Source organism: Equus asinus, chromosome 20 (genome assembly GCF_041296235.1).
Source record: "Equus asinus isolate D_3611 breed Donkey chromosome 20, EquAss-T2T_v2, whole genome shotgun sequence".
NCBI lineage: Eukaryota > Metazoa > Chordata > Mammalia > Perissodactyla > Equidae > Equus > Equus asinus.
The window spans coordinates 97,607,949-97,625,369 of NC_091809.1; the positions used below are offsets into that span (position 1 = coordinate 97,607,949).

Below are 17,421 nucleotides of genomic sequence, written 5' to 3' on the forward strand. Positions count from 1 at the left end.
AATGCAAGATGTATGTCAATAGGGCATAATGTCCAACTCTGAAATACTGTAAATCCCTAAACAAACAACAATAGCGAGACAATTCCTAGGACAGAAATTCATGACTGTCAATTCAGGAAATCCTGTTTGAAAGAATTTCCACATATATAGACATAAGAGATCCTAAAGCTGGCAACGTAACCTCAAATGCTAAATGTGCTACAGAGCAGGCCTGGCAAACCACGGCCCACAGATCAAATCCAGTCTCCCATCTGTTTTAGTACAGAATGGTTCTTACAATTTTAAACGAATTTTGGGGGAAAAATTCAAAAGATGATGAATTTTCATGACATGTGAAAATGATATGAGATACAAATTTCAGTGTCCACAAATAAAGTTTTATTGGAACACAGCCACATTCATACGTTTAGACACTGTTTATGGCTGCTTCAGTGCTACAATGGTGGAGTTGAGCACCTGGGACAGAGACCACATGGCCCACAAAGCCCAAGATGATATTACTATCTGGCCCTCTACAGAAAAAGTTTGCCAACCCCCCAGCCAAAGAGAAAAAAACGGCCACACAGACAAGGACTATTCATGCCTTGAGATGGCCATTCCTTATTTTTTTTGGTGAGGAAGACTGGCCCCGAGCTAATGTCTGCTGCCAATCTTCTTTTTTTCTTTCTCTCCCCAAAGCCCCAGGACATAGTTGTATATCCTAGTTAGAAGGCATTCTAGCTCTTCTAAGTGGGATGCCGCCACAGCATGGCTGACGAGCAGCGTGTAGGTCCACGCCCAGGATCCAAACTGGCAAAACCTAGGCTGCCAAAGCGGAGCATGCAAACTTAACCACTCGGCCACAGGGCCGGCCCTGAGACTGGCCATTCTTGTGAGATAAGATTTCAAGTCAGAGATTAAGAGGGATTCCAGGCTCCTCTGATTTTATGATGGAAATCAAACGGGAGAGACTTAGGCCTCCAATCATAATGGAGTGACAGGAACTCAATTTCCGCTCCTACCTTAGACAATCAGAACACTGGACTAAATATGTGAAACAACTGTTTTCAGACATTATACACCAGGCAACACAGGACTACAATGCCTGATGGGAGAGAAACAAGTAAGGTAAACCATAAGATTGCCCTGGCTTTCCGCCTGGAGGCACATTCCAGACTGTACAGGGGAGGGGGGGTTCCAAGCAGGGCACAATGCTTCCCTGAGCTGAAAAGACAGAAACTGGAGATTAGGGAGTTGGAGGCAGCTGAAAGTTGCAAGACAAAGTCCTGGAGGGGAGACAGTTACCCAGAAAAAGAGCTCCAAAAATATGCATAGGGTCAATGAGTCTTTGCTGAATATTAAGATACACACGTAGAGGGTGAAACTGCAGGAGGCTGGGAATTGTTTGAGCTCCCACTAACCAAACTGAAGAGTCCTCACTGACTATGCAGAGCATTCAAGAGAGACCCCAAAAGGGCTACACCTTAGCAGTGGAGCTAAACCACCCAAAGAAAACAGCTACTTGAGATTGAATGAAGCTTAAAAACAAGCCTTGAAAGGACCAAACTGAACTGCAAGTAAATTAACTGACTACTAGAACAAAGCCCAACCATCTTTAGAGGAAGACAAGAAAACCCAGGCACCCAACAACATAAAACACACAACGTCCACCATCCAATCGAAACTTACCAGACATGCAAAAAAAGCAGATAAATGTAACCCATACCTAGAGGAAAAACAGTCAATAGAAACAGACCCAAAAATTATAGAGATGATGGGCTCAGGACAAAGGTGTTAACACAACACTATAACCATGTTCAAATACTCAAAGCAGCCATTCTCAACGAGGGTTCTGCAAGAGAATTAAGCCCTATAAAAAGTTATTTGAGGGACTACATTCTCAATTCTCCCAAGGGTGGTACACAGCTAGAACCATTCTAGATGCACAGATGAGAGGTTACTGCATTCACACAACAGATAAGGCATTAGACTCAACTCTCTGGGAACTCAGTTGAGAGGCTGGATAAGAGAAATAAACGGACAACATGAGGAGGAAGGAAATAGAAGACACAAAAAAGAACCAAACAGAACTTCTACAGAGGGAAAAAACACAGTGTCTGAAATGAAAAATTCATTAGATGGGATCAACAGCAGATTAAACAAATGCAGAAGAAAATGTCAGGGAACTTGAAGATGTAGCAATAAAAATTATCCAAAGTGAAGCACACAGAGAAAAAACGAAGTAAGTTGAGACAACAAAATTTAACTTTCAAGCTGCTTTGCCACAAATTATCTGTTCAGAACAAAATGAAAGGTTTCCCATTAAATCTGGATATTACGTAGACAGTCTCTTGCTACATGAAGTTACTCATGATAAATAAAAAACTTTCCTTACTGAAAGTACTAACAAGGATAAGTAATAGTGCTATAGTATCAAAAGCCACAGGATAAAGGTGGTATCTTCCTGGGCAGTAATTTTAATTAGCATTCAAACAAATGTGTGTGCTTAGCTTCACCCGTTTGAGGCTTCATCCTCAGAAGGGCATATGTGGAGGGATTCACCCTCCTCTCTCTTCTAGGGCTGGGGTTCTCTGTCAGGAGCACTTCACAGAAAAAGCTGAAGAAACACTGACTTAAGAAAATATTCAAGAAATCACTAGGAACACCAAGCCATTTCACTGCAAGTTCACCTCCTAACTAATATTGATTTTTAGATTCAAATCCTAAGGCAGTGCTGGGACAAGGCATAGAACTACTAAAATAGGTTTCCTCCAACACTCATTCCTTCAAGAAATTACCAAAATAACCAGTCATCAAGCATCATCTTGTAATAGATCAATTTTAATTCTAGCACCTGAAGCTATACAAGGGTACGCTTTATAAACTTCATGGGACTGTTGTACACGTTCAGTAAAGTGACAACTGTGCAATACCACTTAGTATCTCAAAATCAGGAACATACTTTTGAATTGTTTAAACACAATCCACAGAATTAAAAACAAAATCAGAAGCCATCCACAGTTACGCTAATTGTCAATTAAAAGCTTTGCACTTACTACTTGATCTAACAGTCGATATCTAGTAGGGGATGTCGAAAGTGATTTCAGAGTCTCGTCCTGTTGTACTCTCTCGGGAAGATTTCTTGAGTAGGTACGTGACTGGCCAAAGGGGGGCACAACCAGGACCAGAATAGCAAGTAAGTTCTACCACAGTTTCTGTAGTTTTCACTTTTTTCTTCTTTGTCAGTTAAAAGTGAACAGTGAGAATTAAATACTTATCTTTACATATACACAAGGTATGCTGTGAAAGCATATTTGCTTACAAACATATAAAAATACTTGTTAACTAGTTTGATAAGAAAATAATGTATAAAAGTATATAGCAAAAACATTAATCATCTCTGACCCTGGAAAGATCAATTCCATATTTTATATTACAAACAAAAACAGTTTTAGTTTTTATTGAATCCCTTATCCAGAAATACTTGAAAAAGGAAGACAGACAGAAATTATTTATTTTTACTCTCAACATGGCTGTGAAAAGAGTTAAATTAAAAAACCAAGAACATTGAAATGCCTAAGTCCAGAATGAGACCAAATATTCGACCACACAGAGTATTATCATCTTTAAGAGTAGCAGTAATAATAAAGGCTTTATACGTAGTTTTTAATCTATAAATACAATAGGCATTTTGGTATTTTGGCCACTGGAAAACAAAGGCTGTAGCTTTAGTAAAGGTCTGAGATGCCTCACTTGTGTGGATTCAATTCAGTGTATTTAAAGTTAACTAAAGTTGACATCAAAATTTTTAGAGACAGGCAAAAATTCACATTTTTAAAAAAACTCCTTATGTTTCTATTTAGAGTAACAGTAGGCAATATGATTCCAGAAGTTAAAAGTTATTTCACAACCTATGACTTCAGCCTGGCAAACAGCTTAGGTTCCAAAACTGATTCATCCCTATTAAAATGTAAGCCCTTAAAAAAGAATGTGTCTGTGTATATAGATATATATTTTAAAGGAATCAGATAATCTTTGAAGCAGCCTTAGTGTTTCCTTTCAATTTGTCTGAAAATGACCATAGGATGAGCTTCACGGAAAGGACTAGCCAGCTTCTTGGTCTAAGGCTACCACGGTGGGCATCCGTCTAAGGCTAGAAAGGTACCAACGTGACGTAAACCGTAAGAAGAGAAGATGAGGGCTTTTCCTGGCAGTTGGTAGCTAAAACTCAGGGGATTCTTAGAAAATGACACAATGGCAGCCTTTCTTGTCTTTTTCTTTCCGCGTTGGTTCTGGTGAAGGAGGACATTCCTGCTCCTGAAACTTCCTGTAAGACAGAAAAACCTAGATATAACTGCCTTCTTGGTAATATATTATTACAAGCGCAGGTTATTTCTGGACGAGTCTGGTTTACGTGCATAAGCTTTTCAGCATTAAATTTCAACCAGGGAATCAAAGCAAGTCTCTGGGTGTTGGGGGAGGCACAAATGCTTCAACGCCAGCATCAGCAGAGATGTCGCGTTCCATTAATGAGCTCCATTAACGAGCGAGGCTTGAATCAGATGAAATGCTGAACTCAATACCCCTAAGCTCCCTTCCCAATTTGAAATTCCGTGCCTCGCAGGTACACTCCAGAAGAAACGCCCATCACCAGGTGCAACAGAGCAGACAGCCTCACGAGGCGGGCCATTCCTCTGCCTGTTCCGCCACGTCTTAGCCGCAGGTCAGCATTAGACACGGTAGCTGACCTCTCTGAGCCGTGGAGCATTAGAAGCAAGTAATAAGAACCTACCTTTCACAGCTGCTACGAGGATTAAAGGAGAGGTTATGTTTAAATGCCTAACAGGGCCTGGCATAAAAATGCCTCCTCTGCCCCCTTCTCTCTCCTGTGTGACTGATGGGTATAAATAACTCTGAGCCTCCAAACCGGGAGTGTCAAAACCAAGGACAAAATATTTCAAAATGGCAGTAAAAATTATTTCAAGAAGGCACTGCTTCATCGGCGTGCGTGTGGTAAAACGCGCGTAAAACTTACCATCTTACCATTCTTAAGTTTACAATTCAATGGCATTAAACATATTCACAATGTTGTACAACCAGCACCACCATCCATCTCCAGGACTCTTTTCATCTCGCAAAATACAGAGTTTGAATTTTACGGAACTTCTATTTTTAACAAACTACTAAAAAATAAAAAAACTATAGTCTCCACCACTGCACCCCCCCCAAGAGAAGGCCCTGGGGCAAGGGGCTGAAAAAAGTACAAGCAGCCCATAGCTCAGAGGTCAATTCACCTTAGACACACAATTAACACCAGCCCACTCCACACACCTGTCCAACTATGTAACCAGCAGAGAAACCAGTGGATCTAGAGAGCAGCGGGTGAAGGAGGGCCAGGTTACCAAGACTCAAAATAATCAAATCAGGGCCCCCCCCCCCCAGTAAAGCAACTCCATCTTGCTCACACACAAACACACACAGGTACCTCCAGCCGACCTCGCCCATCACCTCAAACTTCCTGGAACCCATCAACACTTTCTGAACCACAAGGGCCTCAGAGGCCGACTAACAGAAAAACTCTGTGCAGTCTGGATATTACACTTCACGGCCCATGGGACAGCTGGGTCTCTGCTATCTAGTTTACTCAGCCTGGGAGGAGGAGGCCGGCAAGAAGCAAAGCTATGAGCACAGGCTCTGGAATCAGAGATACGGACTCAAGTGCCAGCTCTGCCTTCATTTAAGACGTCTAAACTTTGAACCAGTGATTTAACCTCTCTGTACCTGTTTTCTCATCTGTAAGTGGGGATAAAGGAAAGTATTTAGCTTATTGGGCTGTGGTGAGGATTAAATGTAATAACCCACGTAAGGCACTGAGTGCGGGGTCTGGCAGAGATCCCCACTCGAATGTCAGCTGCTGTCATCACTCTTCATACCACCACCGCCAGCTCTGGAAGCTGCACAGGTCCTTTTCAAAAGCCCTATGAGTACTCTCTACTTCAATCTAATTAAGTTAGGTTCTACACGGAGAAGCATCTACAATAAAACATGTCCTTAATTAAAACTTTTGACACGGCATTATTAACCCCTAGAACAGAACCACTCCTACATACAATTTCTTCTTTGTTACTAAAAAACACTTAATGGTAATTTTTTTTCTTCTCTGTTGATGGTTTTAAAAAGCACAGTGTGACTGCTTGTCAAATTCAGTAAATGAAAACAAACTTCTGGAATGCGCTTTGCTCACCTTATAACCCGGACAAGTTCATGGAAAGCTTGATCGACGTTCATCCTAATCTTTGCTGACGCCTCCATGTAGGTCACCTTGAGTTGTCGTGCTAACTGCTGCCCTTCTTCCTGTGTTACCTGAAATTCCAAGAGGTGTGTGTGAGGCACAGTGCTAACAATTAGATCTACTCCATCTGGTCCTCGGCCACAGACTGCACTGTGGATCCAGCCAGAGGCCACGCTGGTCTGTCATAAGATGAACCAAGAAATTTAATACCTGAAGCCCAGCTCTGCAGAACGACTCAGAAGAACATACTTGTGACGGAAACAAGACTTCAGTCAAATGATTACTCAAAAGCATTAAATACAACAGTAATAAATTCTGGGGAGGAAAAGTACAAGGTGCTACGAGAGTCTGTAACCCTGTCGGCAGGTCAGAGAAAGCTTCCCTGAGGAAGTGATCCTTAAGCTAAGAACTAAATAGAGTCTGGAGTTAGTGAGGTGGGGCGAGGAAGTATCCCTGACAAAGGAAGCAGCACATGTGAGGGCCCTGAGGAAGAATGGGCCTGCTGAGCTCCAGGAACTGAAAGAGCCTAGAATGGCCAGAACACAGGAAGCCAAGAGAGAAAATGTCGAGAGGCACGGATGGAGAGGAGAGAAAGCCTCAAGAGATGCAGGGTCTTCTTTGTCTCAGCATCCCCAGGACCTGGTACACAGGAGATGCTCAACAAATACGTGGGAAGAAATGAATCAAGAATAGGATCACAAGCCCTCACATTAGAAGGTGAAGGAAGGATGGCACAGCTGACAACATATAAAATGGCGAAAACAAAAAACATTCATCAAATATAAGTAAATAGCCTATGTATTTTAAATGTAAAAGGTTGGAATAGTGCTATTTACCTAAAATTATCAAACTATATGACATTTAGATAATGGGGCCAAAAAATTATATTTCTGAAAAGATGACTTTCATTGCTGTCATTACCACAAAAGCAAACACTTGGAGAAAAGATAGAAAATACAAATGGGGAAAAAAAGGAAAATTTAGGAACCTGTCACTAAGAGAGTCTTCTGGTCTTTTTTCAATAACGTTCATTTTTCTCTACAAACATAGGACAATTTTTGTTTACTTATGTTATACTCTGGAAATATGCTAAACTCACTCGTCTAGCTGTTCTGTAAATGCCGTAGGCTTTTCCACATACACAACCACGTCATTTGCTAATACAGACAGTTTTCTTGCTTCCTTTCTGACACGGACGCCTTTTCTTTCTCCTTCTGGCCTCACCTCACTGCCCAGAACCTCCAGGACAGTGACAGCAGTGGTGAGAGGAGACTTCTGCCTTGTTTTTGATCTTAGGGACAAAGCACTCAGTCTCCCACCACTGAGTATGCTGTTAGTTGTAGGGTTTTATTGTAGATGCCCTTTATCAGATTGACTATTCCATTTGTAAAAAGTTTTTATCAGGAATGGAAGCTGAATTTTCTCAAAAGTTTTTTTCTGCATCTGCTGAGATCATATGATTTTTCCTTTTCAGTCTGTTAATATGGTGAATTATATTGATTCATTTTCACATGCTAAACCAACACTGCATTCCTGAAACAAACCCCACCGGAGAGAGGATGCATTGTCCTTGTCATGTATTGTTGAATTCTATTTACTAAAATTTTATTTAAAAGTTTTACATCTATGTTTATGAGAGATACTGGACTGTCATTTTCTTGTATCTCTGTCTGGTTTTGGCATCAGAGCAGTGATGTTTTCATAGAGTGAGTTGGAAGAATTCTCTCTCCAATTTTCTGGACAGTTTCAGCAAAATCGGTTTGGTACAATTCACTGGTGAATGGATCTGGGCTTGGACTTTTCTTTGAAGGAAGGTTTTTACAACAAATTACATCTATTTTACAGATACGGTACTCTTCAGGGTTATCTATTTTTTCTTGAGTCAGCTTTGGCAGTATGTGCCTTTCAAAAACTATGTCTATTTCATCTAATTTGCTGATCTATCGGTATAAAGTTGTTTATAGTATTTCTCCATTATCTTTTAAATATCTGTAAGAGCTGAAGTGATGGTACTTTCCCATTACTGATGCTGGTAATTTGTGTCTTCTCTCTTTTACCTGGTCATTCTGGCCAGATTTGTCACTTTGATCTTCTAAAAACCACTTTTTGGTTTTTATTTATTTTTTCTATGGTTTTTCCATTTTTTTTTCCATTGGCTTCCATATTCAGCTTATTTCCCTTCTTCTGATTAGTACGGTTTTAATTTGCTCTTTTTCTTCTAGTTTCTTTAGGCCGAAGCTAAAGTCATTGCTTTGAGACTTTTTTTCTTTTCTAACACAAGTATTTAGTTCTGTAAATTTCTCCTTATACTTCTTTGGTAGATCCCACAAATTTTGCTATGTTGTGTTTTAATTTTCATTCAGCTCATAACATTTCACAAGTCCCCTTTTCATTTTTTCTCTGAACCAAGGACTAGCTGGAAGTTTCCACATATTTGGAGATTTCCTAGTTATCTTTCTCTTCTTGATTTCCAATTTAATTCCACTGTGGTCAAAGAACACATCTTGTCTGACTAAAATCCTTTTAAGTTTATTAAGACTTGTTTTATGACCCATTCTCATTTCAAAAGGACGTGTGCACTGCTGGTCCTGGGTGGTGTGTTCACTAGATGTCAATTAGGCTAAGTTGTTGGATAGTGCTGTTCGAGCCACCTGTATATCATTACTGATTTTCTTTCTACTTCTCAATTATTGATAGGGGTGATGAAATTTCTGACCTGAACTGTGAACATGTCCATTTCTCTTTGCAGTTCTTTCAATTTTTGCTTCAGGAATTTTGAAGCTGGTATTATGGGCACGAATGTTTAGGACTGTTATATACCCTCTTCACGAATCAATCTCTTCTCGTTTTGAAATAATCTTCTGCGTTCCTGGTAATATTCCTTGCTCAGAAATCTACTTTGACATTTATATAGCCACTCCGACTTTTTTCCCATTAGTGTTAGCACAGTATATCTTACCCCACGCTTTTACCTTTAACCTATTTGTGTCTTTACATTTAAAGCAGATTTCTGATAGTGTCTTGCTTTTTTATCCAATCTGACAATGTCTGCCTTTTAACTGAGGTGTTCACATAAATTACATTTAATGCAATTGCCGATACGGTGGAGTCATCTTGAAATCTGTTCACTATCCCCATATGTATTCTTTTCCTACTTATCCTTTTCCTGCTTTCTTTTGGGTTAACTGTATTTTTTTAATGATCTCATTTTCTCTCTTTTGTTGGCCAATGACCTATATATCTGTAATTTTAATGATTTTTTTAGAGTTTATAATATACACTTTTCAATCGTTACAGCCTAATTCAAATGAAATTACACCAATCCACGTACAGTTTAAGAATCTTATCACAATAGTATGTTTCTCTCTCCTGCTTTTTTATTTTTATTACCTTTTACCTCACAATACATTATTTTTGCTTTAAACATCCAATTATGTTTTAAAGAGATTTAAATAATAAAAGCAATTTATATTTACCCACATAATTACCATTTCCAGTGCTCTTCACTTCTTCGTATAAATCCAGATTTCTATTTGGTATCATTTTCCCTCTTTTCACATTTCTTGTAAAGCAGGTCTGCTAGTAAATGAGTTCTTTCACCTTTTATATATCTGGAAAATGTCTTTATTCCACCTTCACTTTTGAAATAAATATCTAGTGGGTTTTGAATTCTAGGTGACAGTTTTTTCCTTCAGTACTTAAGACAGTGCACCATTATCTTCAGGTTTGCATCGTTTTCTATGAGAAATAATCACGACTGCTGTCATCCTTATTTTTGTTCCTCTATACGTAATATGGTTTTTTCCCTCTGGTTATTTTTCAGATTTTCTCTTTATCGCTTCTACCAAGCAATTTCATTGTAATGTGCCTTGTAATTTTCTTCATATTTCTTATGTATAATTTTCATCAAATGTAGAAATGTCTCAGCCATTACTTCTGCTGTTAGTCTCATCTGGCATTGTAGTTTTAATTTCTGGAAGTTTGATTTTGATCTTTTTACCTCTTCCATGTCTCTGCCTAACAGTCTCTTCTCTAGCTTCTTGAACATATGAAATGTAGTTATAACAAATGTTTTAACATCCCTACTCACTAATTCTATCATCTATTTCATTTCTGCATCTGTTTCTATTCATTGTTTTTTCTCCTTATTATGGGTCCTACTTTCCTACTTCTTTACACGCTTAGTAATTTTTAAGCGGATGCCTGGGTACCGGACTTTTACCTATTGGGTTCTAGTATTATAGAACGCCAGGTAGGAATAATGTGTATTCCTAATGACAAGATATTTTCACATACTGGGGTATATGGGGCAACTATTCTGATTCAAAACTGATGCGGGTTGAAGAAAAAGAAAGCCTGATTTAAGGCCTATCAAACATACTTCATACATCTGCTTTAACAATTAAAATAAGAACCCACACTTCTCCTCCTACAAAGCCAGGAATGCCCCACTGGAAACACCCTATGGGTAACTCCCACATTAGTACTCCTAAAATAAGTTCCATGTCCCAACACCAGGGTCATATTCACCTGCTCATTTACAACTAAACACCTCTGTGGAACTTAATGAGCATGCATTCTGGGCGTGTTTAATGTATGAAAACCGTGTTTCTCCTGAACGCTTTCTTCCTTCATGAAGACAGCCTTCCTGGACTACAATCCTCCCCCTGGCTCAAGTTAAGGTCACCTTACTTCTCTCATCCATAGACTGGTTACTGGTTACTTTGCATCAACACTATATATTCTTGAGCTTTTCTCCTGAGATGCAGTTACTTGGAAACAGTTTGATCCTTTTGGGCCGTGCTTTAGGTTTTGTTATACAGTACCTGCGATATTATGATTTGTAAGAAATATATGTTGGTCATTCAGATGAACAAAATGTATTTCTTGAAAATATGTAGTGGTCTTCTATAGTTCCTGGCTCACAGCTCCCAAAACCCTTGGAATTTCCTAAATGCGGAAAGTGGCTAAGGTGTCTTTGTTATGTTAATGAACTGACTGTCGGACCCCACCCAAGGGTTGGGGCTGGTTGCCAGGAAAACCAGCCAGGTGATCAGAGGATTAGAACTTTCAGCCCCACTCTCTGATTTCCTGGGAGGGAAGGAGGGGCTTGAGGTTGAATCAACTGCCAATGGCCAGTCACACAGTCAATCAAGACTACATAATGAAGCCTCCATAAAAACCTCCAAAGACAGCTCGTCGCCCTATTCTGGAGAGCTTCCAGTGTTGAGGAACCAGAGTGCCACTGGGCCCCGCCCCAAGTTCCACAAGGACAGAAGCTCCTTTGTCTGGGACCCAGCCCTATATATCTCTTCACTGGCTGTTGCTTCCCATCCTTTAATAGCCTCTGTAATAAATTAGTAATCTAGTGAGTAAACTGATTTTCTTGAGTTCTGTGAGCTACTCTAGCAATGAATCAAACCCGAGGAGGGTGTCGTGGGAATCTCTGATTCACAGCCAGTCTGTCAGAAGCACGGGTAACAACCTGGGCTGGTGACTGGCACCTGCAGTGGAGGGTCGTCTCGTGGGCCTGAGCCGTGGCCTGTGGAATTGCTTCTATCTCCTGGTAGATAGTTTCAGAACTGAGTTAATTCTCAGACACCCTGCTGGCGTCCGAGAACTGCTTGTTGGTGTGGGGAAGCCTGCACACACGCACACTGGAGGTGGGTCTGGGAACCCCTTGTAGAACCACAACAGCATTTAGTTTAGGTCTAATTCTGCCTCACTACCCGAAGAAAACCCAGCCAAGCGCACTCCCCAATAGCGCAAGAGCAGTAAAGTTTTCCACTCTGGCTGACCAGAATATGAATTATTCCTGGCTCTATTTGAGCTCAAGGTATTGTTCCCTTTAATCCTTCAGGTAGCTTGTTCTCTCAATTTAATGTTCTGTTCTCAAAAGTCAGCAACCTCAATGCAGTATCATTAGCTTATTACATTGATGCATATACATTTAATAATTACTTCATAATAGTGTACAAAAGCCTACTGTGTTCCAAAAGAGTGGCAGGCAGGTTCTCCATAGCACGGTATATCCGAGTTTATGTAATTTTTAAATTTACCCTGACTCTTTTCAAAATAGCTGTGTACCATAAGCCTATGGTTCTGAAATATGAATCAATCAAATCAAGTAAGCAATTAGCAACAGCAAGGAATCCAAGTAAGAAAAGAAAGCATCACAGAGCCACCAATTTAGAAAGGACAATTCCTATTTCAAGAAAACCTGACATGAGAAATTCCTTCCCACAAAAATACCCCCATGCTGTCACAAATTCTATTCCTTCTTCCTGGGATGTCATCCCTTCTCTCCCAACTCGATACTCTTAATGTGTTTCTTACCAATACCTCAAGACTCGATCAATCAGAAACTTCCCCTGGGTGCTGAGGTTTCCGAAGAGCATCCCAGAGCGCCCATCACCCCGTGTAGTGACTCCTACACACCACACTACACTACACTACAATTTCTGGCTTTGTTTTCTCAGTCTCCCATCATTATGTCCTTTGCAGCTAGGGGAAGTAAGACATATTGGTCCTTGCACACCCAGAGACTAGAAGAGTGCACAGCAGTCAACTAAATCATCGTATGTTAAGTAAACAGAGTAGGATCAATCAAATAGGTACATCTTGAATTAAAAGAAAAGATAATAAGGAAAAAAACAAAAACTTGAGACAAGTCGATCTCAATAAATTACTTAACTAATATAAATTTGATTTGGGGAGGAAAACGTACATCCTTAAGAATTTTGTTATTTGTCTTTCTGCTCCACTATTCTTCAGAAAGGCATCTTGCCCCGTCCCTCCTGCATAACGTTATTCTTTATAAGTAGTAAGAGAAATTAATGAATTAATGGTCTAGATGATAAAACAATCCCAAACTGCTACGGTTGTTTATGTGCTTCATTTATTTTTAAAGCATGGTCTCACATCACTGTCTTCCAGGAATTGAGGTCATAAGAGTTTGCAAACACATTTCTGGTCAAGAGATCTCTAACCACATATAAAGCTACTTTTGAGCTCACTGGTATAGCATAATTTTAACTAAAAAGTACAAACAGCACTGCCACCACCAAAGCAAACAAAAAGAACACCACATGGAACAAAGCCGCAGCATTATGAAGCCAGAATTCAACAGGAGACTGAAAGCTACACAAACAAGGATTTCCTAGAGGTTCCCCAACCCAGAGAATTTTCTAAAGACGCCTAACACTAAACCTTATTTCCTGGATATTCCCATTTAGTAGGTCTGAGTGCTACCCAGAAATGTTTTGCTTCAAATTACCGAGGTCGATCTGATGCAACAAAGCCACAGATCTCCTTTGGGAAGCTCCAGTGAGACTTAGTTCAAACGCACAAATGAATATTAGCAGAAATCCGCAATAATATGAGTTTATCTAGTGCTATACATTTCCAAACAGAGTAGTGCAAAATGGGAGTAACAAGGAGCAATGTTAATGGGAACAGATCACAACATGGGCAATAAGAGATGTGTTGAGTTAATGAATAACCTGAGTTTACAGAAGCAAAACTTGCTTGTTTTTCAAAAGTATCTATTATGTAGAAAGAGTCATCAAATTAATAACACATCTTGATTCACTGATGCTGATTCATTTACTCAGCAAAAATTACTGAGAGCATTTCTCTGTTCTATGTGCTAAAGATAAAGAAGGAACAAAATTAATCGGTCAAAACTGAGAAGCCCTCACAGCACCTACATTCAATGGTTTACAAACCTTTTAGATGCAGACACGGCACCAACAGGCTACGGCTAGAAGAAGACTCTTATTCTATTGGTCTTTTTTGGGGAGAGTGTGGTTCTTTTTCCTGGGAAGCTGCAGGGCCACAGTGTGGTCAAGGTACTGACAGATAGGAGTGGGGGTTAGTACACTTTGGTATCTATTTTAAGTGTAATGGGTTCCTTTCTCAAATTAATGGTGGCCACTAGCAATTAAACACCTGACAAGGGGAAAAGGAGAGGGGGACGCTAAGGTATGCTGGGGGAGGAAAATGGGGTAAAAATACAAAAGCAAACACAGTTGATTTCTAGACAGGGCTGAGTCAACGACAAGGAACTTGAAATCAGAGAGATCACGAAGTCCACAGTCCAAACCCACACACTGCTGTATTAAATTTTAGAATCAATGTGCTGTGATATTTACCTACTTTTACATTTTAGCAAGGGCAAGCAAATCATTTACCTGTTTTCTTCCTAGACCTTTGACAGGATAAACAAGATAATCAATGTATCTCTAAGGGGCCAGGTATGTGGTAACACTAAACAACCATTCAAATTTCATAGATTTCTTTATTTAATGTAAACTTCAGTGACTTTGTTTTTTCTACTGCTCTGCATCAGTGCTGGAAAAAGTGTTCAATAAAGAGTGGATGGATGAATGGGCACAAGAAGCAAGTCCACAGAGATATGGAAGCCAAAGGGGAGCAGCAAAGCCTTTTCTGGCTGATCTCCCCTGATGGGTTCAGAGTCTCAGGAGTCAGCAGCAGGAATGCCCAGAGCTGACCCACAAATTCAAAGAACAAGGGGAACTGGCATTTGCTACGTAAGAGAAAACAGGCTAGAAGCTAGAGAAAGTCCAAAGGCTTGTGTCTAAGACAAAGGCAGAAAAGAACCAGCAGGGTCAACAACCAAGAGCCAGCCCAACTGGTTACTGACTAAGAACCTAAAGAGAGATGACCAAAACGCAAGCATTTCTGAACAGGGAGAAGTTGTTTTTACGGGGTCCCTGTGGTCTATCCAGGTTCAGTTGGGAGACCAAGTTAGGATGCCAAGACATTATAAAACATGACCTCAAATTCTGAAAGACTTCAAAACAGTAAAAACCTTTAGCATAGCATCTCAATTTCAAACGCATTGAGTATGGTCCTCAAGGATAGGAGGTAAGGCGTGGTTGTCTGTACATCCAGAGCCTAGAAGACTGTGTACCTGGCTTTAAGAGATAAGGAAATGCCAACAAAGGGAGGAGGCAGGAGGGGTAGGGAATGGTGTCCCAGAACTAAGTAAACAAAGTGTTTCAAAAAGGAGAGTGTGAGCAACTGTGTCAAATGCTACTGACATCTGCGCAAGTGGTGACCTTGACCTTGACCGGGGCACTGCATGCCTGAAGCCATGCAAGCAGGAAAGGCAGGAAAGAAAGCAGAGAGAGCAAGTGAAGATAGTGTTTTTAAGGAGTTTCGCTTAATAGGAGGAGCAGGAAAAACTCAGATTAAGAAAAAGTCTCTGCTGTAGTTACTGTTTGTTTTAAAGATGAGAGTTACTCATCTTTATGAGAGGATGTACGCTGATGGGGATGACCATGTAGGAGAGAAATGGGACGATTTCTGGGGTGATGCCTGTGAGCTGGTGAGAAGGAACAGGACCCAGCACCTACTGGAGAGGTTGGCCTGAAGAGGCGAAGAGTTTATCCCTGTAAGTGGGGGAAGCAGAGCTGGTGGAGTAGATGTGCACGTAGGTTAGGACATGTGGAGGTGGGAACACACAGAAATTTCTCAGTGAAATAGGAAAATATCGCTCACTATCAGCTGAGAGTGAGAAAGCGCAGAAAGTGTTGTAAGTTGAAGATCGAGAAAAAAAGTAATCATCATTGAAACACGTGGGAAATGAAGGGACTGGGGAACCTGGGCCTTCCAGTCAGCACTGAAGGCTCACATGGCAGTGGTCATGACTTTAAAGTGAGAGCAGCCAACATGCCTGAGTGCCGGGGTGAAGGAACCAAAAGAGAAAACGAAGCACGAGAAGGAATGGATTTTTTCCTTGTGCCTTTCCTTCAGTGAGTAGAATCTACAGGAATGAGCAAAAAGTGAAGCAGATTTCAGCCACTCGTCTTTCTCTCCTGGATATATACACACCTGAGCTTTCCAGCATGTACATACTTTATGTCTAGGTATATGGTCCAAAGCAGAGAAAGAAATACAGAAGAACCTACTACAAGCTAACTGCATAACTTTAAGGTGATGGAAATACGAAACTTATCATTCCCTATATTTCTCTCACCACCTTGTTTCTATTTTACTGAGAATCTATTACTTTGATAAAAAGAAAAAGACTTAGATGAAAAATTTTTCAAGCCTATGGTACAAAACAAAGGCAAAGTGCTATACAGTATGTTGAATGCAGATGGATGGAAGCCGCACACCAAGCTCTGGCACTCTTCAATATAGAGATGACTTAGAAATGACTCCTACAGCCGCTACGCCCCCAGATAATCACGGTAGGCCCTGTTTAGCTCTGGGGGGCATACACTCCCCTGCTCTCCCTAACCTGCCACCACCCACCCTACAGGAGACCTCCACCTCACCCCAGGCCTCCACCTATTCCTTTACTGGAGCTACCACCATGAAAAGGTTTGAGAAAAACATATGTGCACAATCAGGGCCCAAGTCTTTGCGGGTGGAGCAGTTGGCACAGGACAGGAAAGAGACCCCTGGTTCACTGTAGAACTACCCTGCTACTATTTCCCAGATTCAACGAACATGAAAGTGTTTCTAGGACTAGGAAGGAGTAGGCAGCTTCCAGTGGGCAATTTTTAATAAATATAACTAGGTTCAGAAACCCAGAAGGAAATGGCCCCCAAAAATAAATTAAAAAATAAATGGCCTGTCTGCTGTAGGTTTAAGATGTGAGCAATGCCATTATTCCAAATTATTTCAAACAGTTTACACTGGTTTGAAGTGAAGATCAAATTTCTTTACCTTAACTTTATGATAATTCAGATTTGAAAGAGACCTAGCATTAAAATTTATTCTACATCAAGTATCACCAGCAAATATTTCTAAATCTTAGCATTAGAACAATAAAATCATTCTGAGTCCATGTTTTAAACTTGGTTTACCTTCAACAAAATTTTACAAATAGAGCAAATCAAAGATTACGCTTTAAATAGCTAACTACAAAATGGAAGGCCATCCTCAATGCTGTTTACCAACAAATTTTTCCTGATGTTTGTCCCTTTCAAACAAAATCTTAAGAATCTGTTAACACAAGGTTATATCAAAACAAAAGAAAACTTAAATACAAGCCAAAGTTAAGAAACAATTTAAACAACTATATTCTAGATGTGGGGTAGAAGCTAAAGACCCAAAAGAAATAAAGACAAGAATCCCCAAATAATGTAGAGGCTGCATTAATTTCCACCTGACCT

At 40.2% G+C, this 17,421-nt stretch overlaps 1 protein-coding gene across 2 annotated transcripts in view; it reads right to left on the reverse strand.

Annotated features, from left to right (window-relative positions):
- Window positions 1-2,802: 2,802 nt before the first annotated feature.
- The window catches only part of RRAS2 (RAS related 2), a 70,265-nt gene continuing 55,646 nt past the window's right edge, over window positions 2,803-17,421 (reverse strand). For both annotated transcript variants that reach the window (XM_044752050.2, XM_044752051.2), the window contains exons 5-6: window positions 6,224-6,342; window positions 2,803-4,306 (exon numbers count right to left, since the gene is read on the reverse strand). In XM_044752050.2, the coding sequence (XP_044607985.1) occupies window positions 4,219-4,306; window positions 6,224-6,342 (207 nt within the window). In that variant the 3' untranslated portion in view covers window positions 2,803-4,218. The remainder of the gene's footprint in view (window positions 4,307-6,223; window positions 6,343-17,421) is intronic.